Below are 24,161 nucleotides of genomic sequence, written 5' to 3'. Positions count from 1 at the left end.
ACAGAGACATTACTAAGCAAAAATAGTTACCCAGTCAAAGCTCGAGTCAAGAGAACATGTCTCTCTTCTCTAAAAAGCCCAGAAAAAGAGACAACAAAACTCCCATAGGTGAATCTGGAACTTGAATAGAGAAACACTGCTGCATTTGACATTCATAAATTAACATAGAATTATTTGTTTTGGTCTCAAAGCTATTAGTAGTAGTAGTAGTTGATGGCCTATTTGGTATCACCTTCCCATAATTCTGCAAACTAAAAACCAGAAGAATATGTCGATGCAGTTCACACAAGTATCGACATCATTACAGTAGAGGTATAGTGATTGCTCACGTTCAACAGGGATTTGTTTCCATTTCAATACGTAGATACCAATTAAATACTGTAGGTATTGAGGCCAAACCACGACCGTACAGACTTGTCATAATTCAGTCTGGACCCTGGTTGCATCCATCTGTGATCCACAAATATACTTTGAGTGCTTCTGTGCTAGGAGTTTGATTATCTGCTCTTCCAAATCTTCATCACTGTTGCGCCTTCGGACAGTATTCCTTGCTCCGTTTGTGACAATAATGACTTGCTCTTTGTATGTTGCAAGCAAATTGGCCACAACAATGTTCATCTTGTACTTGTTCAGAGCCATATCTGCTTTCTGGACAAGAATATCTGAATTTGTCTCCAGCTGCAATTATTTTTCATTGTTAGAGCAAATAATTGAAATAATTTGAACAAGCCTAGTAATTTTTAGGTATAAAATGTGTTCACTCTTCCATTGCATAAAAAATCTAACCTTGAAAGATACACAAAATGCCAAGGGAGCCCATTGGTCCCGCAATACAGCAAGCATTTTTGGAACCTGACTGAGCCTCATCTCTGGAGGGCCTCCAGCTGACTGAATCTTATGTTTTGCCTGCACAACAATCAAATTCCCTGTTTAAGGCATTTGCAACAAAGTTTATTCTTGTATAATACTCCCTCTGTAACTAAATATAAGATGTTTTTGCAGTTCAATCCCCTCTGTAACTAATATAAGACGTTTTTGCAGTTCAAAATTACGGAGGCATTATTAGGTTTCTTTGTGCAGCGTTTAACAATCGAATTCTCTCACACGAAAAAAATAGTATGGCAAGTGCTTAAACCATACCATGCTATCCCAAGGAACATAAAAGTCTGAGACTGCTGCAGCAAGATAGAACATCCCGCGTTGCCCGACTGTGCTCACAGATGTAGCCACCATCCTCAGTAACTGCACCCTAATGTTGTGTCACGCTTTCGAATTTTTGCTTGTATTGGTATGTGATATAGCACTTATCAATCCAAGATACAAAACCTGAAGATATTCAAATATTGTGGTGAATTGGAGTTTCAGCAGAGAGCCACCTCCATAGCCTGCAGGAAATTCACTTGTCAGTATCCTGCTGTAAATCTAGTGTGCCACCTTTGATAAGCAGTGTATAATCTTATGCTCCACCTTGCAATAGTCCCAAATTGATTCCTTTACGGCTGTCTGATGGGACTCGGCCACTGAGCACAAAACAAAACATAATAGTAAGTGACTAGTCTAGGGAAATACAGTAGATGTTAGTTTTCCTATCTGCACTAGGCATGTATATTACCAACCTTGAACTTTTGATTCTTCATTGACGTCTAAGAACTTGAGGAATGAATCATCAGGCAGGAACCTACAGTAAGGCTGACAACTCCCTCTGCAAGGCATGTACGTAGCAGCAAACAGCATATTATTCACAGTAAAAAGTATCTAGACACAGAACAATTCATCATTCAACTAGAAGAGGGTAAAAACCAGTTCAGTTCAGATCAGTTGCTTCAGTGGAAGACAGACAATTATTACTAGAGAACTTAATAGCCAGGCAGCCTACCGTCGGTGGAGAAAGATAACAGCATAACCAGCCTTCAAGAAATACCTATATTATCAAAAGAAAAACAGGTTAATACATATACATCAAACTTGTTAGACATGAGGAACTTTCATTGTTCCAGTCATGTGCTTGCCCAAACGTAGTAAGTTGCATGTTCAAGCGGACATTGGTTTATCTGCAAGACTGCAACTGTGCATTGTAGTTCCAGGTAAAGTACGGACGGTAAAGGTTCCATAGTAAAAGAGGCGTGGTCAGTCAGGAAAGCAGAGCTAAGACCGATAAGGAGTTACAGTAAAAATAACTTAGAAATACTTCATTTAATAACCGAAATCCTTGTTCAAAACGGTGATTGAAATCCAATGAACAGAGCAGAAATTTGAAGCGCGACGTCAACTGGGCCTTAGCGCACATGGACATTCTCATGGAACGAACATACCCATATGGATGCGGCACACGTTTAATCTAAGAATAAATGATACCCCTCTCATCCGAATTAATTGAGGCATATCTCTATACGGAGCAGTATGTTTTTTTTGCGGAGGGGAGGTTCCGTTGTAGTTGAGTTGCTGTTTGGCCTTTGTCATCCTCACACAAGTAGGTAGCACAAACGAAAAGCGACGAGCGGGACAAGAAGAGAAGGGCGGTTAATTTACTCGGTGGAGGCGGCGCCGCGGTGGCCGGAGCTGAAGTTGTCGATGTACCGGACGCACCGCTGCTCCAGCGGCACCGTCGTCCCGCCCGACGTGACGCACACGGTAGGCCGCCTGTCGACCCCGCCCGCTGCACCAGCACACAAGCAGAGGAGCGTCCCCGAGTCACACGCACGTCGGGTGTTCGACGGAAATACTCGCATCGATCACGCACAAGACTGGCAACGCACAGCTGGGTTGATTAACTACCTGAGATGATGGAGTTGCGGGCGTTGAACTCTTGCAGCTTTGTGCGGACGGCGTCGGCGTCGCGCAGCGGCGGCGCGGTCTCGAAGAAGGTTTCTGGGTCCTCCGCCCCAACCATCGTGGGAGATTTCCGCGGGCTGTGATGAGTTGACGACGAAGTGGACAGAAGGGGGCAGAATTTAAAAGGAGAGTGTTGGCTGATTTACTCTACAACGCTGGGCTGGTTCGGCAAAAATCAGAGCAGGCGCGCGCCAATCCAAATCGGGCTCCATAATGGCTGCACTAAACCGCTCGCGGTTACGCGCTGCGTGCCCAGGACAATGGAGCAGGGGCCCGTCTGCCGTGTCAACCGTCGTGTCTGTGCACGTTAGAACATCTACAGCCGGCCTTAACAAATCTTGTTTCCTAAATATCCGTGGGTCTTGGCATGTCTGCAGAGCGGCCAGTCATCTCTTAAATGTCCTTTTATACAACCAGATACATCATTAGCGAATTCTCATAGCTGTACGACTACATGTACAAGTCCTTGTTCCCGTCCATATCCGTGTTCGATGGCCATGAGACCGGCGAAGTGAAGATCCGATCGCCTGACAAGGTAGAGTAGAACATGTGACACAGACTGACCCACATGAGACACAAGGCGCCGCCGTCTCTCATACCCTATCTTTTCTCGTCCGAGCATGTGGCCTCGACGTCACCGGTCGAGGTGAGTGAGGGAGTCCTGGATTAGGGGGTATCCGGATAGCCGAACTATCACCTTTGGCCGGACTCCTGGACTATGAAGATACAAGATTGAAGACTTCGTCCCGTGTCCGGATGAGACTTTCCTTGGATGGAAGGCAAACTTGGCGATACGGATATGTAGATCTCCTACCATTGTAACCGACTCTGTGTAACCCTAACCCTCTTCGGTGCCTATATAAACCGGAGGGTTTTAGTCCGTAGGACGAACAACAATCATACCATAGGCTAGCTTCTAGGGTTTAGCCTCTCTGATCTCGTGGTAGATTTATATCGTGTCCCTTGTCATCGAGAGGGCCCGAACCTGGGTAAAAACATCGTGTCCCTTGTCTCCTGTTACCATCCGCCTAGAAGCACAGTTCGGGACCCCCTACCCGAGATCCGCCGGTTTTGACACCGACATTGGTGCTTTCATTGAGAGTTCCTCTGTGTCGTCATCTTTAGGCCCGATGGCTCCTCCGATCATCAACAACGATGCGGTTCAGGGTGAGACTTTTCTCCCCGGACAGATCTTCGTATTCGACGGCTTTGCACTGCGGGCCAATTCGCTTGGCCATCTGGAGCAGATTGAAAGCTACGCCCCTGGCCATCAGGTCAGATTTAGAAGTTTGAACTATACGGGTGACGTCCGCGGAGACTTGATCTTCGACGGGTTCGAGCCACAGCCGAGCGCGCCGCACTGTCACGATGGGCATGATCTAGCTCTGCCGCCGAACAGTGACCTGGGGGCCGCACCAGTGCCCGCTCCGACCCTTAGTCCGGAGCCGATTGTGCCGATCGAGGATGGGTGGCTGGACTCCGCCTCGGGGGCTGCGATCTCTACGGCGATTGAGCCAAACACCAACCCTGTCCTTTGCGAAGCTCGTGACTCCAAGGTGCCGGACTCCGAACCTTCTGCGCCCCTGCCAATCGAATCCGATTGGGCGCCGATCATGGAGTTCACCACCGCGGACATCTTTCAGCACTCGCCCTTTGGCGACATCCTGAATTCACTAAAGTCTCTCTCTTTATCAGGAGAGCCCTGGCCAAACTATGGTCAGCAAGGTTGGGATGCGGACGACGAAGAAATTCGACTCCCACCCACCACCCACTTCGTAGCCACTGTCGAAAGTTTAAACGACGTGCTCGACTTCGACTCCAAAGACATCGACGGTATGGACGATGATGTAGGAGACAAACATGAACCAACACCTATAGGGCACTGGACAGCCACCTCATCTCACGATGTATACATGGTGGACACACCTAAAGGAAGCGACGACGAGGAACAACGGGACGTCACGAGGGATCATTCCCTCGAAAAGCAGTCAAAACAGCGACGTAAGCGCCGCTCAAAGTCCCGCCCCGACAAAGACAACAGCCATACAGACCTAGCCATAGAGCAGGGTGAACCGGTGGACGATGAACATGCTATCGAGCAACCGTCCGAACGGGACAATCTGGATAAACAACCCGTCCCCGACGAAGATAATAGTCCGGACGATCTCACGCCGGACAAGTTGCTGGAGTAGAAGAACCTCCACAAAAGGCTCGTCGCCACTGCACGTAGCTTGAAAAAGTAGAAGCAGAAGCTCAAAACAGCAGAAGATGCGCTCAAAATCAGATGGAGCAAAGTACTCAACACCACAGACAAATACGGCGATAGTCGCTGAACAAAGAGCTACCCGAAGCGAAAACTACTGCCCGAATTTGACGAGGAGGCCGTAGAGCCCCCGCAATCAAAGAACAAGGAGACCACCCGATCGGATAGACGACCCCATGGCAAACATAGAGCGGAAAACGGCACCGCACACAAGCCGGCACGCGATCCACACACAGATTCACATAAAAAAGATGGCCCAGTTAGATCTATCTACGGGCCAAGAAAGCAAGCTCTAGTAAGCAATGCAACACATCAAGTATTCGAATATTACGGTACACCTAAATATAGGGGTGCCGCGCACACCCTATGTTTCACCGGTGAGGTTCTGGATTATGAATTTCCAGCGGGATTCAAGCCCGTAAACATAGAGGCATACGACGGAACAACAGACCCTGGAGTCTGGATCGAGGATTACATCCTCCACATACACATGGCTAGAGGAGATGACCTCCACACCATAAAATACTTACCCCTCAAGCTCAAAGGGCCAGCCCGACATTGGCTCAAAAGCCTCCCCGAAAACACCATTGGAAGTTGGGAAGAGCTCGAGGATGCTTTTCGGGCAAATTTTCAAGGGACCTATGTCCGACCTCCGGATGCAGACGATTTAAGTCACATAACTCAACAACCTGGAGAGTCAGCCCAAAAATTCTAGAACAGATTCCTTACTAAAAATAACCAAATAGTCGACTGTCCGGATGCCGAAGCCTAGCAGCTTTCAAACACAACATCCGAGACGAATGGCTCACCAGACACCTCGGCCAAGAAAAGCCAAGAACAATGGCCGCATTAACAAGCCTCATGACCCACTTTTGCGCGGGAGAGGATAGCTAGCTGGCAAGATGCAGTACCAGCGACCCAAGTACATCCGAAGTCAGGGATGGAAACGGGAAACCGCGATGCAGCAAGGACCAGCGCCGGACAAAGGGAAACATCCCGAAGAGCACGGCAGTCAACACCAGATTCAAAAGCTCATGGCAGAATCATAAAAAACTGCCCCTTAAGGATAACAGAGACGAGCTATCTAACTTAAACAAAATCTTGGACAAGATATGCCAAATCCACAGTACTCCCGGGAAGCCTACAAACCATACTCACAGAGATTGTTGGGTCTTCAAGCAGTCCGGCAAACTCAACGCCGAACACAAGGGGCTTGACACACCAAGCGAGGACGATGACGAACCCCACAAGCAGAGCACCGGAAAACAAAAGAATTTCCCACAAGAAGTCAAAATAGTAAACTCACTTTACGTGACAAAAGGGAAAAACAGAATGGCGCCCATAGAGATACGTGCCATACGGCCTATCCCAGAGGAGTCCCGCCACTGGTTGTTAAAACCAATCACCTTCGACCATCAGGATTACTCCAGAAGTATCCGGAATGCAGGATGGACTACCTTGATATTAGATCCGATAATCGACGGACTCCAATTTACACAAGTCCTAATGGATGGTGGCGGTGATCTAAACCTGCTATATTAGGACACAATCCGTAAAATGGGGATAGACCCAACCAAAATTCGCCATAGCAACACTTCCTTTCAAGGGGTAATGCCAGGCCCATATGCCCATTGTACGGGCTCTCTACTGCTAGAAGTTGTGTTCGGCTCACCCGGCAACTTCCGCCGCGAAAAGTTAACCTTCCACCTCGCCCCATTCACAAGTAGCTACCAAGCACTACTGGGACGTGAAGCTTTTGCCCGCTTTAACGCAATACCGCATTATGCATCCCTTACACTCAAAATGCCCAGTCCGCGAGGCATCATCTCCTTAAAGGGAAATACCGAGTGTTCCTCGAGCGTGGAAGATTCTGTGACTGCCTTGACAGCCACACACTAAACCGGCTTCACCAATCAAAGCACCTAAACAGGTCGTTCAGACCCCGGACACGGCTAGACGAGTCTGGCGTAAACATACAAGGGCTTACTAGCCGCATACCCCTGTACAAGGGGCTCCGCGCATGTACAACAAGAGACAATAAAGCTCAATTTTATTCATTTTTTGAATTGTACTTTGTTTATTTAACATAACGTACATTTTCGCACGATCTTTTTCAACTAAGTTCCTCTTTTTTACAGATGAACACCGTGCTACACCTGTCCAAGATACAGCACAACAGAGATACAGACGCAGACATGCAGTAGGGACCTGTGACAAGGATTCTTTTCAGATTAAGACCATGCGTAAACATTTTTTACTGTCTCTTGTTGATACACATCCCCTAGTTTCTTGCTATAACCAAGGAGGAGGCTGGCGTTTTGGCAGGGGCCACATCAGAATTTTGTGCGTACCTGGACACCAGGGGCTTATTACCAAGGGCGTTGTTCGGCCCGTTTTCATAAAGACCGAATACCTTAGGAAGTGTTCGGCGTCTCGAGTTAGGCCTTATATGCATCAGCTCCGAATCATGTCTTTGGTCAAATGTTGGGTTTGCCCGGCTCCTGTGTTTTGTTGCGTTACGTTCCGCTCTATCGGCTAAGTCGGCACCAAGAGAACTACTGCGATTGTGCCCCGGTTCGGCCAGGCGAGCACCTCAGTAGAGAAAGCCGAAAACTGACTGTCATGATACAGCGTGAGACTGGTCAACCACTCGATGGCCCGCCGGAATCTTTAGGATTCCTCCGCCTTGACGAAGGTCTGTTTCCCGGTCAGGCACATACGCGCCCTGAATTCGGGTGAGCGCGGTGCCCCTAGGGGCTATATAGTAGCCCCACTGTCAAACTCCTATAGCTAAGTGAAAGTGATAAAGCATTATAGTCCGGTTGCCTAGTTTGCCGCGCTACCACCTCCTTTATAGGACCAAGACGTTGGATCAAGTGTGAAAGTGCGCCTTTTGCAAACACCCTCGCATTATATGCGTGGGGGCTGAAGCCGAAAACTGCCATCTTTCAGGTTATATATACATATACATTAGCGGCCGCACAGGAGGTATTTTAATTCTTGAAAGGCACAAGTATAAAAAGCTTTTATATTCCATCGATACATTGTTTCACAATAATACATGTTATTCGAACATAATATCCTTCGAGCACTGCATCTCTATTAAACGAGCGCCCTACGATCGGTTATGGAACTGCGACCAAAAAACCTTTCGGCCAAGTGATCGGTTAATGGAAGTGGGCGCTCATCCGCCCATTCGGCCAAGCAATCGGTTAATGGAAGTGGGCGCTCTGGATTATGGAACTGCGACCAAAAAACCTTTTCCATTTTGTGATCCTTTTGATCTTGGAAGTGTTCGGCCGCGTCCGCGGCACTTGCCGCCAAGTCTAGATAAGCATCCTCCGCACTCCACAGCGGGTCCAACTGAGCATATTTAGGATCCACGAATTTCCTCCGCAGCAGAAAGGGCTTTCCAGCCGCGATATCTCCGGCCTGACGCAGCTCCTCCTTCATAGCTCTCATCGCAGAGCGAGCATCCTTGGCCTCGGTAGTGGCCTTCTTCAGGTCCTCTTGTACCGCTCGATCTTCTTTTTCAAGAAGCTTGCAGCGGTCAGCAACATTCTTCAACTTCACGGCCATCTCGGCCATTTCCTTCTTGCTTTGGCAGTGAGCAGCCTGTTCGGCTTTTAGCTCTTCGGCCGCCTTTAAGGCAGCTGCATCACTCTTTCTGGCCTGCTCCTTAGCTCGGGCGAGCTCTGCCCGAAGGTTCTCCATGGCAGCGGCACCATTTGCATCAAGCATACATGTTGTAAGGCATGGTCATCAAGCTCCCTTACCAGGTGTCCGCGGAGAAATTGCATACCTTGTGACTCGTCAAGTCGCTTATTGACAAGCGCGATGTCGGCATCCGCCACGTCAAGTTGCCGCTTTAGTTCGGCAAATTCATCAGTCCGGCTAGCCACCGGACCCTTCGCCACCTACATAGGAAGGGCGACATATTATACCTGGGATTATGATCCTCGGCGCGCTGTCATTTTTTGACAACACACCGAGCCTCAGGGGCTACTATCTACACAGGGCGCATTTTATATGTGGAATTGTCAGAAGGTACATCATTTTGTGTACCTCAAAACCTGTCAGTAATCTTCTGACGTCTTCGTGCAATCCGCTCTCAACGGGTGAAATCCTTTTAATCACCGTACCCATTAACGACGGTGATCTTCTGAGATAGACGCTCGCCCGAGCAGATCCTTCAGCTCCTCCGACCGTACACCAGGTGGTGCCGGACTCGTCCGATGGCCTTTTTCGAAGGCCAGACGCGGAGGGCTTTGAGGGGACATACGACTACCTTCCGGCCCCGCCGGACTCAGAGAAACCCTCTGCGACGACAGCTCAGGGTCGCCCGCCTCGCAAGACGGTACGGCAGGGGGAGGCGTTTCGCTCTCCATCATCTCCGGACGAAGATCCCCCGAAGATGAGCTCTGCTGAGAAGGACTGAGATCCGAACTACAAGGTGAAATTTCGGTTATCTTCATCAGAAATAGGGCAGGGATATCCTTTATTTTAAAAAGAACTCCCCTTTTTACTTACGGCTCAGTGGAGGGTTGATCCCCTTGGGGGCACAATGCGGCTGAGGCATCTCTCGGCGCAGGACCCTCTGACGAAGATTTCTTCCCCCGCTTTGAGACCATGGTCTTCGGGTCTTCAGAGACGGTCCTCTTCTTCCCTTGGATGGAGGGATTCTCGATCCCTCCTTTCCTGACAGCGTCCTTCACGGAGGCGGTAGCTTCCTTGTTCCCCCCTTCTCCTTCTTCCGAAGGCGCAACCTCCAGCATCCTGGTTAACACGGGATCCGGCGTGGTCTCAGGGAGGAGGGCCGGACACCTGATTAACTTTGCTTTTGCTATCCACTCCTGTTCAAGGGACAACTCTTTTAAAGGGCAAGTTTGTGATAAAAATGGGATAGCGTGTCCGGGTACAGGGCTACTTACTTGAGTATCCGGGCAATTGCAGCTCAGACCTGCATCCTCGGTCAAGTCCGGACACATCGCTTGTGATCCGAAGAAAAGCTTATACATCTCCACGGGCGTCGCGCCCATAAAATGTTGGAGAACTCGTGGTCCCTCCGGGTTAAATTCCCACAGGCGGAGGGGGCGACGTTTGCAGGGCAGGGTATGACGAATCAGCATGACCTACGCTACTACGACTAGAGTGATCTCTCTCTCTAGGAGGTCTTGAATGCGGCCCTGCAACAAGGGCACGTCCTTAGAAGGCCCCCAGTCAAGTCCTTTATTGACCCATGACGCCAGCCGCGGTGGAGGACCCGAGCGAAAGGCAGGTGGCACCACCCATTTGGTGCCCCTGGGAGCTGTGATATAAAACCACTCTTGTTGCCATAGGCTAAGCTCCTCTTGAAAAGAGCCCTCAGGCCATGGAGCATCAGCATTCTTGCTTATAACAGCCCCTCCGCACTCTGCCTGCTGCCCCTTGATCATCTTTGGCTCCACTTTCAAGGTCTTGAGCCACAATCCGAAGTGAGGGGTAATGTGGAGGAAGGCTTTGCATACGACAATGAACGATGAGATGTGGAGGATGGACTCCGGATCCAAGTCATGAAATTCCAACCCATAGTAAAATATGAGCCCCCTCGCAAAGGGGTCCGTTGGGAAGCCTAGCCCCCGAAGAAAGTGAGACGCGAACACTACGCTTTCGCCAGGCTTGGGAGTGGGAATAACCTGCCCTTGGGCAGGCAGCCTATGCGAAATTTCGCCGGTTAGATACCTGGCATCTCTTAGCTTTAGCACGTCTTCTTCCGTAACGGAGGAAGGCATCCACCGGCCTTGCAGGTCGGAGCCGGACATCATCGAAGGTCTGAAGCGCCTGAATCTGGAGCTTTGGGTGTTGGAACTCGAGGCGAGGGGCGGATTCGATTGAGATTGAAAGAAAGGAGTGGAGCCTTGGTCTCTTTATAAAGAGGTTGAATACCAAGAGCCTTCCCCGTGACCGTTCAGGACTCGCCTTCGATAGAGGAGACGTGCCAACAGGCACGACTGGGTTACCCGCGCCTGTATTAATGAGAATCCCGGAATAAGGGGACACGATCTCTGCTTTGACAAGACGTGCCAAGGAAACCGCCTCGCTAAACGCGCTGAGGTGGGACAAAAATGATTCGAATAAAGGCTTGGCCGTGGTGTGATGTCACGCCACGGAATATGTCAGCAGATTGAATTTGTGTAAATATTATTCTCTCTACGGTGGTATGTGGAACTTATTTTGCAGAGCCGAACACTATCCTTGTGTTCAAAATCTTCTATGAAGTATTCGGAGGAGGAACCCGCCTTGCAATGCCGAAGACAATATGCGCGTCGGACTCGTCGTCATTGAAGCCTGGTTCAGGGGCTACCAAGGGAGTCCTAGATTAGGGGGTATCCGGATAGCCGAACTATCACCTTTGGTCGGACTCCTGGACTATGAAGATACAAGATTGAAGACTTCGTCCCATGTCCGGATGGGACTTTCCTTGGCGTGGAAGGCAAGCTTGGCGATACGGATATGTAGATCTCCTACCATTGTAACCGACTCTGTGTAACCCTAACCCTCTTTGGTGCCTATATAAACCGGAGGGTTTTAGTCCGTAGGACGAACAACAATCATACCATAGGCTAGCTTCTAGGGTTTAGCCTCTCTGATCTCGTGGTAGATCTACTCTTGTACTACCCATATCATCAATATTAATCAAGCAGGAGTAGGGTTTTACCTCCATCGAGAGGGCCCGAACCTGGGTAAAAACATCGTGTCCCTTGTTTCCTATTACCATCCGCCTAGACGCACAGTTCGGGACCCCCTACCCGAGATCCGCCAGTTTTGACACCGACAGTGAGGTTCACGATAAACCCTCGTGGTCGGAGCCCGACACATCAACGACTTGCTTGCAGCGTCGGGGGGCGCCGGCCACCCATAGCAACTCCGCGACCTCGGCCACGACGATTGCAGTTGCCTCTCGCGTCATCTGTCTAGCACGGCTGGCACGCCACACTATAACATTGAACGAGCCGTGACCTTACATGTCATCGTTGACCTTTGAGTGGGAACATGTCACCGCTGGGAAGACGTGCAACCGGAAGGGTTGCCACCTCAACGGTGGGGCGATAGATGGCCATGATCGGCGAGGCCGCTGTCATGCAACTCCAGCCACCAGGCCTGGCGGATCCAAGCGTCATTTGGGCAGACCCAATGGATTTTCATCGGATCGAGTTCGACCGTGGTCGGGGTACTCATCCCGTGAGTGGCGGAGAGCCATGCAGACGGTCATCTCCTCCTCGGGCAGCATGGGACGAGGTCTTAGTCCACATATCTGAAGATCTTTGAGTCGGATCCGCTGCCCATCATGCCTAGGAAGGTCGGAGTCAGGAGTCCATTGATGAAAAGGGGCTGGGGAAATCTTAAACCCAAGTCCTACAGTGATGGATATAAGCGCAATTAAAATTCAAATTGGGAATGAAGTGAAGTGAAGAAGCTAGGGTTTGATCCAACATCCGGGCGGGGACGAATGTATGTAAGATCGGAGCGGGCTAGCGTGGGTGATCCGATGTGAGAAACGCACCCAGACGCATCCAGGCTGTTCGGGAACGTAGTAATTTCAAAAAAAATCCTACGCACACGCAAGATCATGGTGATGCATAGCAACAAGAGGGGAGAGTGTTGTCCACGTACCCTCGTAGACCGTAAGCGGAAGCGTTATGACAACGCGGTTGATGTAGTCGTACGTCTTCACGATCCGACCGATCCAAGTACCGAACGTACGACACCTCCGAGTTCAGCACACGTTCAGCTTGATGACGATCCCCGGACTCCGATCCAGCAGGGTTTCGGGGATGAGTTCCATCAGCACGACGGCGTGGTGACGATGATGATGTTCTACCGACGCAGGGCTTCGCCTAAGCACCGCAACGATATGACCGAGGTGGAATATGGTGGAGGGGGGCACCACACACGGCTAAGGAACGATCACGAAAATCAACTTGTGTGTCATGGGGTGCCCCCTACCCCCGTATATAAAGGAGCAAGGGGGAGGGGGCGGCCGGTCAAGGGAGGGCGCGCCAGGGAGAAGTCCAACTCCCACCGGGAGTAGGACTCCCTCCTTTCCTAGTCCAACTAGGAGAGGGGAAGGAAGGGAAGGAGAAGGAGAAGGAAGGAGAGGGAGGAAAAGGAGGAAAGGGGGCCGGCCCCCTAGTCCAATTTGGTTTGGGCTAGGGGGGCCGCGTGCCCTGCCTCCTCTCTTCCACCACTTGGCCCATGAGGCCCATTGCTTCTTTCTCGTATTCCCGTAACTCCCCGGTACCCCCGAAAATACCCAAATCACTAGGAACCCTTCCGATGTCCAAATATAGTCGTCCAATATATCGATCTTTACGTCTCGACCATTTTGAGACTCCTCGTCATGTCCCCGATCTCATCCGGGACTCAGAACTCCTTCGGTACATCAAAACTTATAAACTCATAATAAAACTGTCATCGTAACGTTAAGCGTGCGGACGCTACGGGTTCGAGAACTATGTAGACATGACCTAGAACTATTCTCGGGCAATAACCAATAGCGGAACCTGGATGCTCATATTGGCTTCTACATATTCTACGAAGATCTTTATCAGTCAAACCGCATAACAACATACTTTGTTCCCTTTGTCATCGGTATGTTACTTGCCCGAGATTCGATCGTCGGTATCCAATACCTAGTTCAATCTCGTTACCAGCAAGTCTCTTTACTCGTTACGTAATGCATCATTCCGTAACTAACTCATTAGCTACATTGCTTGCAAGGCTTATAGTGATGTGCATTACCGAGAGGGCCCACAGATACCTCCCCGAGAATCGGAGTGACAAAACCTAATCTCGAAATACGCCAACCCAACATGTACCTTCGGAGACACCTGTAGAGCTCCTTTATAATCACCCAGTTACGTTGTGACGTTTGGTAGCACACAAAGTGTTCCTCCGGTAAACGGGAGTTGCATAATCTCATAGTTACAGGAACATGTATAAGTCATGAAGAAAGCAATAGCAACATACTAAATGATCAAGTGCTAGGCTAACGGAATGGGTCATGTCAATCACATCATTCTCCTAATGATGTGATCCCGTTAATCAAATGACAACTCATGTCTATGGCTAGGAAACTTAACCATCTTTGATTTACGAGCTAGTCAAGTAGAGGCATACTAGTGACACTATGTTTGTCTATGTATTCACACATGTATTATGTTTCCGGTTAATACAATTCTAGCATGAATAATAAACATTTATCATGAAATAAGAAAATAAATAATAACTTTATTATTGCCTCTAGGGCATATTTTCTTCAGTCTCCCACTTGCACTAGAGTCAATAATTTAGTTCACATCGCCATGTGATTTAACACCAATATTCATATCTGTATATGATTAACACCCATAGTCCACATCTTCATGTGACCAACACCCAAAGGGTTTACTAGAGTCAATAATCTAGTTCACATCGCTATGTGATTAACACCCAAAGAGTACTAAGGTGTGATCATGTTTTGCTCGTGAGAGAATCTTAGTCAACGGGTCTGTTATATTCAGAGCCATATGTATTTTGCAAATATTATATGTCTACAATGCTCTGCACGGAGCTACTCTAGCTAATTGCTCCCACTTTTAATATGTATCCAGATTGAGACTTAGAGTCATCTGGATCGGTGTGAAATCTTGCACCGATGTAACTCTTTACGACGGGCTCTTTTATCACCTCCATAATCGAGAAATATTTCCTTAGTCCTCACTAAGGATATTCTTGACCAATGTCCAGTGATCTACTCCTAGATCACTATTGTACTGCCTTGCCAAATTCAGAGCAAGGTATACAATAGGTCTGGTACATAACATAGCATACTTTATAGAACCTATGACTGAGGCATAGGGAATGACTTTCATTCTCTTTTCTATTTTCTGCCGTGGTCCGGATTTGAGTCTTACTCAATTTCACACCTTTGCAACACATGCAAGAATTCTTTCTTTGACTGTTCCATTTTGAACTATTTCAAAATCTTGCCAAGGTATGTACTCATTGAAAATCTTATCAAGCGTCTTGATCTATCTCAATAGATCTTGATGCTCAATATGTAAGTAGCTTTGCCGAGGTCTTTCTTTGAAAAAAAACTCCTTTAAAACACTCCTTTATGCTTTGCAGAATAATTCTACATTATTTCCGATCAACAATATGTCATTCACATATACTTATCAGAAATGTTGTAGTGCTCCCACTCACTTTCTTGTAAATACAGGCTTCACCGCAAGTCTGTATAAAACTATATTCTTTGATCAACTTATCAAAGCGTATATTCCATCTCCGAGATGCTTGCACCAGTCCATAGATGGATCACTGGAGCATGCACACTTTGTTAGCACCTTTAGGATTGACAAAACCTTCTGGTTGCATCATATACAACTCTTCTTCCAGAAACCCATTCAGGAATGCAGTTTTGACATCCATCTGCCATATTTCATAATCATAAAATGCGGCAATTGCTAACATGATTCAGACAGACTTTTAAGCATCGATACGAGTGAGAAAAATCTCATTGTATTCAACACCTTGAACTTGTCGAAAAACTTTTTTCGACAATTCGAGCTTTGTAGATAGTAACACTACTATCAACGTTCGTCTTCTCCTTGAAAATCCATTTATTTTCTATGGTTTGCCGATCATCAGGCAAGTCCATCAAAGTCCACACTTTGTTCTCATACATGGATCCTATCTCAGATTTCATGGCCTCCAGACATTTCACGGAATCTGGGCTCATCATCGCTTCCTCATAGTTCGTAGGTTCATCATGGTCTAGTAACATGACTTCCAGAACAGGATTACCATACCACTCTAGTGCGGACCGTACTCTGGAAGACCTACGAGGTTCTGTAATAACTTGATCTGAAGTTTCATGATCATCATCATTAGCTTCCTCACTAATTGGTGTAGGAATCACTGGAACTGATTTCAGCGATGAACTATTTTCCAATTCAGGAAAAGGTACAATTACCTTATCAAGTTCTACTTTCCTCCCACTCACTTCTTTCGAGAGAAACTCCTTCTCTAGAAAGGATCCATTCTTAGCAACGAATGTTTAGCCTTCGGATCTATGATAGAAGGAGTACCCAATAGTTTCCTTTGGGTATTCTATGAAGACGCACTTCTCCGATTTGGGTTTGAGCTTATCAGGTTGAAAACCTTTTTCATATAAGCATCGCAACTCCAAACTTTAAGAAACGACAGCTTAGGTTTACTGCTAAACCATAGTTCATACGGTGTCGTCTCAACGGATTTAGATGGTGCCCTATTAAACATGAATGCAGCTGTCTCTAATGCATAACCCCAAAACGATAGTGGTAAACTGATAAGAGACATCATAGATCGCACCATATCTAGTAAAGTACGATTACGACGTTCTGACACACCATTACATTGTGGTGTTCCAGGTGGCGTGAGCTGTGAAACTATTCCACATTGTTTTAATTGAAGACCAAACTCATTACTCAAATATTCTCCTCCACGATCAGATCGTAGAAACTTTATTTTCTTGTTACGATGATTCTCCACTTTACTCTGAAATTCTTTGAACTTTTCAACTATTTCAGACTTATGTTTCATCAAGTAGATATACGCATATCTGCTCAAATCATCTGTGAAGGTTAGAAATAACGATACTTGCCACGAGCCTTCATACTCATTGGTCTGTATGCATCAGTATGTATTATTTCCAACAAGTCAGTAGCTCGTTCTATTGTTCCGAAGAACGGAGTTTTAGTCATCTTGCCCAAAAGGCACGGTTCGCAAGCATCAAATGATTCATAACCAAGTGATTTCAAAAATCCATCTTTATGGAGTTTCTTCATGCGCTTTACACCGATATGACCCAAACGGCAGTGCCACAAACAAGTTGCACTATCATTATTAACTTTGCATCTTTTGGCACCAATATTATGAATATGTGTATCACTACGATCGAGATCCAACAAACTATTTTCATTGGGTGTATGACCATCGAAGGTTTTATTTATCTAAACAGAACAACAATTATTCTCTGACTTTAAATGAATAACCATTTTGTAATAAACATGATCAAATCATATTCATGCTCAACGCAAACGCCAAATAACATTTATTTAGGTTCAACACTTATCTCGAAAGTATAGGGAGTGTGCGATGATGAACATATCAATCTTGGAACCACTTCCAACACACATCGTCACTTCACCCTCGACTAGTTTCTGTTTATTCTGTAACTCCTGTTTCGAGTTACTAATCTTAGCAACCGAACAAGTATCAAATACTTAGGGGCTACTATAAACACTAGTAAGGCACATATCAATAACCTGTATATCAAATATACCCTTGTTCAATTTGCCATCCTTCTTATCCACTAAATATTCAGGGCTTCTCCGCTTCCAGTGACCATTTCCTTTGCAGTGTAATCACTCAGTTTCAGGCTTTGGTCCAGCTTTGGGCTTCTTCACGGGAGTGACAACTTGTTTGCCATTCTACTTGAAGTTTCCCTTTCTTTCCCTTTTCCATTTTCTTGAAACTAGTGGTCTTGTCAATCATCAACACTTGATGCTCTTTCTTGATTTCTACCTTCGTCGATCTCAACATCACGAAGAGCTCGGGAATCGTTTTCGTCATCCCTTGCATACTATAGTTCATCACGAAGTTCTAGTAACTTAGTGATGGTGACTAGAGAATTCTGTCAATCACTATCTTATCTGGAAGATTAACTCCCACTTGATTCAAGCGATTGAAGTACCCAGACAATCTGCGCACATGCTCACTAGTTGAGCGATTCTCCTCCATCTTTTAGCTATAGAACTTGTTGGAGACTTCATATCTCTCAACTCGGGTATTTGCTTAAAATATTAACTTCAACTTGTGGAACATCTCATATGGCCCATGACATTCAAAACGTCTTTTGAAGTCCTGATTCTAAGCTGTTAAGCATGGTGCACTAAACTATTAAGTAGTCATCATATTGAGCTAGCCAAACGTTCATAACGTCTGTATCTGCTCCTGCAATAGGTCTGTCACCTAGCGGTGCATTAAGGACATAATTCTTCTGTGCAGCAATGAGGATAAACCTCAGATCACGAATCCAATCCGCATCATTGCTACTAACATCTTTCAACACAATTTTCTCTAGGAACATATCAAAATAAACATATGAAAGCAACAATGCAAGCTATTGATCTACAACATAATTTGCAAAATACTACCAAGACTAAGTTCATGATAAATTTAAGTTCAATTAATCATATTACTTAAGAACTCCCACTTAGACAGACATCTCTCTAGTCATCTAAGTGATCACGTGATCCAAATCAACTAAACCATGTCCGATCATCACGTGAGATGGAGTAGTTTCAATGGTGAACATCACTATGTTGATCATATCTACTATATGATTCACGTTCGACCTTTCGGTCTCCATGTTCCGAGGCCATATCTGTTATATGCTAGGCTCGTCAAGTTTAACCTGAGTATTCCGCGTGTGCAACTGTTTTGCACCCGTTGTATTTGAACGTAGAGCCTATCACACCCGATCATCATGTGGTGTCTCAGCACGAAGAACTTTCGCAATGGTGCAAACTCAGGGAGAACACTTCTTGATAATTTTTAGTGAGAGATCATCTTAAAATGCTACCGTTAATCAAAGCAAGATAAGATGCATAAAGGATAAACATCACATGTAATCAATATAAGTGATATGATATGGCCATCATTATCTTGTGCTTGTGATCTCCATCTCCGAAGCACCGTCGTGATCACCATCGTCACCGGCGCGACACCTTGATCTCCATCATAGCATCGTTGTCGTTACGCCATCTATTGCTTCTATGACTATCGCTACCGCTTAGTGATAAAGTAAAGCAATTACAGGGCCTTTGCATTTCATACAATAAAGCGACAACCATATGGCTCCTGCCAGTTGCCGATAACTTCGGTTACAAAACATGATCATCTCATACAATAAAATATAGCATCACGTCTTGACCATATCACATCACAACATGCCCTGCAAAAACAAGTTAGACATCCTCTACTTTGTTGTTGCAAATTTTACGTGGCTGCTACGGGCTAAGCAAGAACCGTTCTTACCTACGCATCAAAACCACAACGATAGTTCGTCAAGTTAGTGCTGTTTTAACCTTCGCAAGGACCGGGCGTAGCCACACTCGGTTCAACTAAAGTTGGAGAAACAGACACCCGCTAGTCACCTGTGTGCAAAGCACGGTGGTAAAACCAGTCTCGCTTAAGCGTACGCGTAATGTCGGTCCGGGCCGTTTCATCCAACAATACCGCTGAACCAAAGTATGACATGCTGGTAAGCAGTATGACTTGTATCGCCCACAACTCACTTGTGTTCTACTCGTGCATATAACATCAACGCAGAAAACCTAGGCTCGGATGCCACTGTTGGGGAACGTAGTAATTTCAAAAAATTTCCTACGCACACGCAAGATCATGGTGATGCATAGCAACGAGAGGGGAGAGTGTTGTCCACGTACCCTCGTAGACCATAAGCGGAAGCGTTATGACAACGCGGTTGATGTAGTCGTACGTCTTCACGATCCGACCGGTCCAAGTACCGAACATACGGCACCTCCGAGTTCAGCACACGTTCAGCTCGATGACGATCCCCGGACTCCGATCCAGCAGGGTTTCGGGGATGAGTTCCGTCAGCACGACGGCGTGGTGACGATGATGATGTTCTACCGACGCAGGGCTTCGCCTAAGCACCGCAACAATATGACCGAGGTGGAATATGATGGAGGGGGGCACCGCACATGGCTAAGGAACGATCACGAAGATCAACTTGTGTGTCATGGGGTGCCCCCCTGCCCCCGTATATAAAGGAGCAAGGGGGAGGGGCGGCCGGCCAAGGGAGAGCGCGCCAGGGAGAAGTCCAACTCCCACCGGGAGTAGGACTCCCTCCTTTCCTAGTCCAACTAGGAGAGGGGAAGGAAGGGAAGGAGAAGGAGAGGGAAGGTGAGGGAGGAAAAGGAGGAAAGGGGGCCCGGCCCCCTAGTCCAATTCGGTTTGGGCTAGGGGGGCCGCGCGCCCTGCCTCCTCTCTTCCACCACTTGGCCCATGAGGCCCATTGCTTCTTTCTCGTATTCCCGTAACTCCCCGGTACCCCCGAAAATACCCGAATCACTCAGAACCCTTCCGATGTCCAAATATAGTCGTCCAATATATCGATCTTTATGTCTCGATCATTTCGAGACTCCTCGTCATGTCCCCGATCTCATCCAGGACTCCAAACTCCTTCGGTACATCAAAACTTATAAACTCATAATAAAACTATCATCGTAACGTTAAGCGTGCGGACCCTACGGGTTCGAGAACTATGTAGACATGACCTAAAACTATTCCCGGTCAATAACCAATAGTGGAACCTGGATGCTCATATTGGCTCCTACATATTCTACGAAGATCTTTATCGGTCAAACCGCATAACAACATACTTTGTTCCCTTTGTCATCGGTATGTTACTTGCCCGAGATTCGATTGTCGGTATCCAATACCTAGTTCAATCTCGTTACCGGCAAGTCTCTTTACTCGTTACGTGATGCATCATTCCGTAAGTAACTCATTAGCTACATTGCTTGCAAGGCTTATAGTGATGTGCATTACCGAGAGGGCCGAGAGATACCTCCCCGACAATCGGAGTGACAAAACCTAATCTCGAAATACGCCAACCCAACATGTACCTTCGGAGACACCTATAGAGCTCCTTTATAATCACCCAGTTACATTGTGACGTTTGGTAGCACACAAAGTGTTCCTCCGGTAAACGAGAGTTGCATAACTCATAGTTACAGGAACATGTATAAGTCATGAAGAAAGCAATAGCAACATACTAAACGATCAAGTGCTAGGCTAACGGAATGGGTCATGTCAATCACATCATTTTCCTAATGATGTGATCCCGTTAATCAAATGACAACTCATGTCTATGACTAGGAAACTTAACCATCTTTGATTTATGAGCTAGTCAAGTAGAGGCATACTAGTGACACTATGTTTGTCTATGTATTCACATATGTATTATGTTTCCGGTTAATACAATTCTAGCATGAATAATAAACATTTATCATGAAATAAGGAAATAAATAATAACTTTATTATTGCCTCTAGGGCATATTTCCTTCACAGGCGTTCTCATATCCACCTCAGATTTGAATTGGATACAAGAGATGATCATCCACCTCGGATTTAAACTGGATACAAGAGATGATCGGTTTGACTGTTTGGGGCCTCACTTGGATTGTCATATTTCTACCAGATACATCCGTAAAAAAATACACGCCTCTGCGCGTCTGTATCGTTTTCGGCCGGAAATCACTCTAATTCAGTAAGATACACTTGTAAAATTGATACGCCCGTATTAACTTGTCAATCCAAGCGCGGCCTGAGGCATCTGATTGGATAATGTTTTTATGACCCATCACTGACCGAGCCGAACACAGAGAGTGTTTACAGGGAGTGTTTGAGTCCGGCTCTCCGCTACTTACGCATGTCGTTCTCACCCTGGGGCCTTTTGGGTGGGTCGGGATCTCGTGCTGGGAGCCCTGCACGCACTATGCTGCAGGGCTAACCAGTCGCCTCCACCTGTTCCCGTAGGCCCCACAACTTACTAAACACATTTTCGTTTCTTTTAGTTTACTCAAAATTCTCTCTCTTTCCTGATCCCGGCGACGGCCTGGTCGTCGGCTCCGCCGCGTCGGAGATGTATCGCCGGCACCTCAACTCCATCATCTCGAAGGCCGGTGTGCTGGCTATGTCAGTCGACTATGGCCTCGCGCCGAAGCACCCGGTCTCTGCAGCCTACGAGGATTCCTGGAAAGTGCTCAGCTAGCCGCGTCGACGGGCGACCATGGCTGTCGGAGCACGGCGATGCTGGCAGAATGACAGTGACGACGCCAACATCGTTCACAACATAGCAATCATGGCCGATACACGTTTTACCGAAAGGGACTTCACGACGGGAGCTGCTCGTCTACTTGGGCGAGAGCATGGGTTCTTGTTCCTCCCCCAGCCCGAGCGTGACTAGCGTGATCCGCTGCATTATGATGATTTTCTGGAGCTTAACTGCAATTAGGTGATCGAAAACAGAGACATATGGATAGGTGAAGCAGGGCATCAAACTTCAGTTCGTACATATGGGTTAACATCAGTGAATGTGTATACAGTATACACTCTTCCCGTCCGGTGAGTTGAAATACTACTCGCCTCTGCTTGTGGAGCTTGCATCGAGGACCAATCTTGATGTGCGCCTCCACGTCCTCCTGCAGCATCTCGGCGAATCAATGCTCCACCCAGCTCATCGCCTGGCGCCCGCACGCCCTTCAGTTCCACCTTCTCACAGGTAGCTGGTCGGCTCAGATCGGGAATGGCGGCACGCGAGCAGCTACCGCTACATTGACTCGGGCTTGGGCTCACCGGAGTCGGGTGGCGCTAGCGACGAAAGCCCCCGTATTACCGCCGGCCAAGGCCACGACCACGAGCTGCAGACCTCATCTTGGGGAATCCTCTCTTGCAGAAGCTCTAACTCTGTAGAATAATGGCCGCCACCGGGATAAGGTAAGAGAGAGAATTTTGAGTAAATTTAGAGAAGCGAGAATGTATTTAGTAGGTTGTGGGGCCTACGGGGACAGGTGGACGTGACTGGTTGGCCCTGCAGCATAGTGCGTGCAGGGCTCCCAGCACGAGAGCCCGACCCCTTTTGGGTAGGGCTCCGACGCATTTTTTGTAGGTTGGTAAGGCTACGCAAGCAGCGTGCGCGGTCTCTCCCGTCCATCAAGAGCCTGCGTTTCTGGTTGCCCTGAGTGGAGCGTGGCTACTAATTAGGGTGCACGCGCGCGTAGTCGTTCGGATTTTAGCCTCGGGTCTTGTTTGGTCCCTGCGTGTGGAGGTGGAGCTAATGTGCGGTGGCCCGGCTGCCCCTAAATGCCCAAGACATGATCGGTGGCCACTGGCCACATGCATGCGTATGGATGCAACGGGCCTGCCACCAGCGTTAAAAGTAGTATAACTTGTAAGGTTGAGCTCAATAATTAAGCTGTATTACAGTATATGAGAGGAGAGATACACACACGCATTACCAGTTGAAGTTAGCGGAGCGTGGGACATAGATCAATAGTCATGCCTGCTGGACAGCATACGAGAGATCGGGGCCAGTAATCGCCATATACTGTAGAGCGTCCGGTCCGCGAGATTACGGTAAACGATAGGATTCTCTAATAAATCACCGCCAGAAGCAGATAACTTACGCACTGTTTGGATTGTCGTTCCCTGTAAAAAAAGTACCCATCTTTTTTGTTTCCGCCTGAAAATTTCTTCTTTTTAGAAAAAGACGATATACTCCGCCCTCTGCATCTGGACGATGTATGCAGTAATTTTATTCATTATTTACTAGCAAAAATGCATGTGCGTTGAATAGAAGAAAACAAACACCACAAGTCCTAACTCAACCAATTGAGTATGGCGTAAGACCTCACCTCCATGCCCCTAACCAAATAAACATGACTAAGACCTCACCCTTAGGTCGGCGTCCTCTATTTGAACATGACATCAGAATCAAGTTTTCGCTTATCCACTTTTCCATCCTCGTCGTCGATTGCCGTCCTGCCAATTGTTACTAAGCAAGGTTGGCCAGGCCCAAGAACTGGATGGTTTAGCATCCTTCGTGTTCGGCTAGACTAAGAACATTGGGCAAAGATTTATTATCATTCCACTAATATAGTAGGGAAAATCGAGTAGTTCATGTTGGACACACCATGAAATTTGAGTTCGACTCCTCATGAGTTGTGACTGGTGGCACTGGGCTGGGCGAGGCTGGCTTCTACGTGACGATGTCTAGCAGAGGAGCATGTTAGTGACCGGCATCTATTGGTCGACTCCGTCATACCAAAGACGCAATGGAGAAAAAAACATCCAATGTAGTCGTGGACATAACTTTCTTCTTAAAGTTTGAACATATATTCATTCCCGACATTACATCGGCGCTTTCAATATTATTATTCAATCTTAGGAATCTGTCTAAATAGCAGCCACC

At 47.2% G+C, this 24,161-nt stretch overlaps 1 protein-coding gene across 1 annotated transcript; it reads right to left on the bottom strand.

Annotated features, from left to right (window-relative positions):
- Window positions 1–121: 121 nt before the first annotated feature.
- LOC123134136 (phosphopantothenate--cysteine ligase 1) lies at window positions 122–3,092 on the bottom strand. Its single transcript, XM_044553459.1, has 9 exons — window positions 2,776–3,092; window positions 2,530–2,656; window positions 1,877–1,921; window positions 1,617–1,702; window positions 1,463–1,520; window positions 1,327–1,399; window positions 1,141–1,242; window positions 787–906; window positions 122–678 (listed from the first exon to the last, which is right to left on the bottom strand). Exons 1-9 carry the CDS (start codon window positions 2,888–2,890, stop codon window positions 418–420), a joined length of 987 nt encoding a protein of 328 aa, XP_044409394.1. The 5' UTR covers window positions 2,891–3,092; the 3' UTR covers window positions 122–417.
- Between the last annotated feature and the right edge of the window lie 21,069 nt (window positions 3,093–24,161).

This window comes from Triticum aestivum, chromosome 6B (assembly GCF_018294505.1).
Source record: "Triticum aestivum cultivar Chinese Spring chromosome 6B, IWGSC CS RefSeq v2.1, whole genome shotgun sequence".
Lineage (NCBI taxonomy): Eukaryota > Viridiplantae > Streptophyta > Magnoliopsida > Poales > Poaceae > Triticum > Triticum aestivum.
Note: the sequence above shows the minus strand (reverse complement) of the source record. Positions and strands in the feature narration are given on the sequence as shown.

Coding starts and splice junctions, on each gene's coding strand:
- LOC123134136 (XM_044553459.1), bottom strand. CDS start 2,890: ATGGTTGGGGCGGAGGACCCAGAAACCTTCTTCGAGACCGCGCCGCCG. Junction 1,243..1,326: donor CAATATTTGAATATCTTCAG/GTTTTGTATCTT, acceptor ATTAGGGTGCAG/TTACTGAGGATGGTGGCTAC. Junction 907..1,140: donor ATGTTCCTTGGGATAGCATG/GTATGGTTTAAG, acceptor ATTGTTGTGCAG/GCAAAACATAAGATTCAGTC.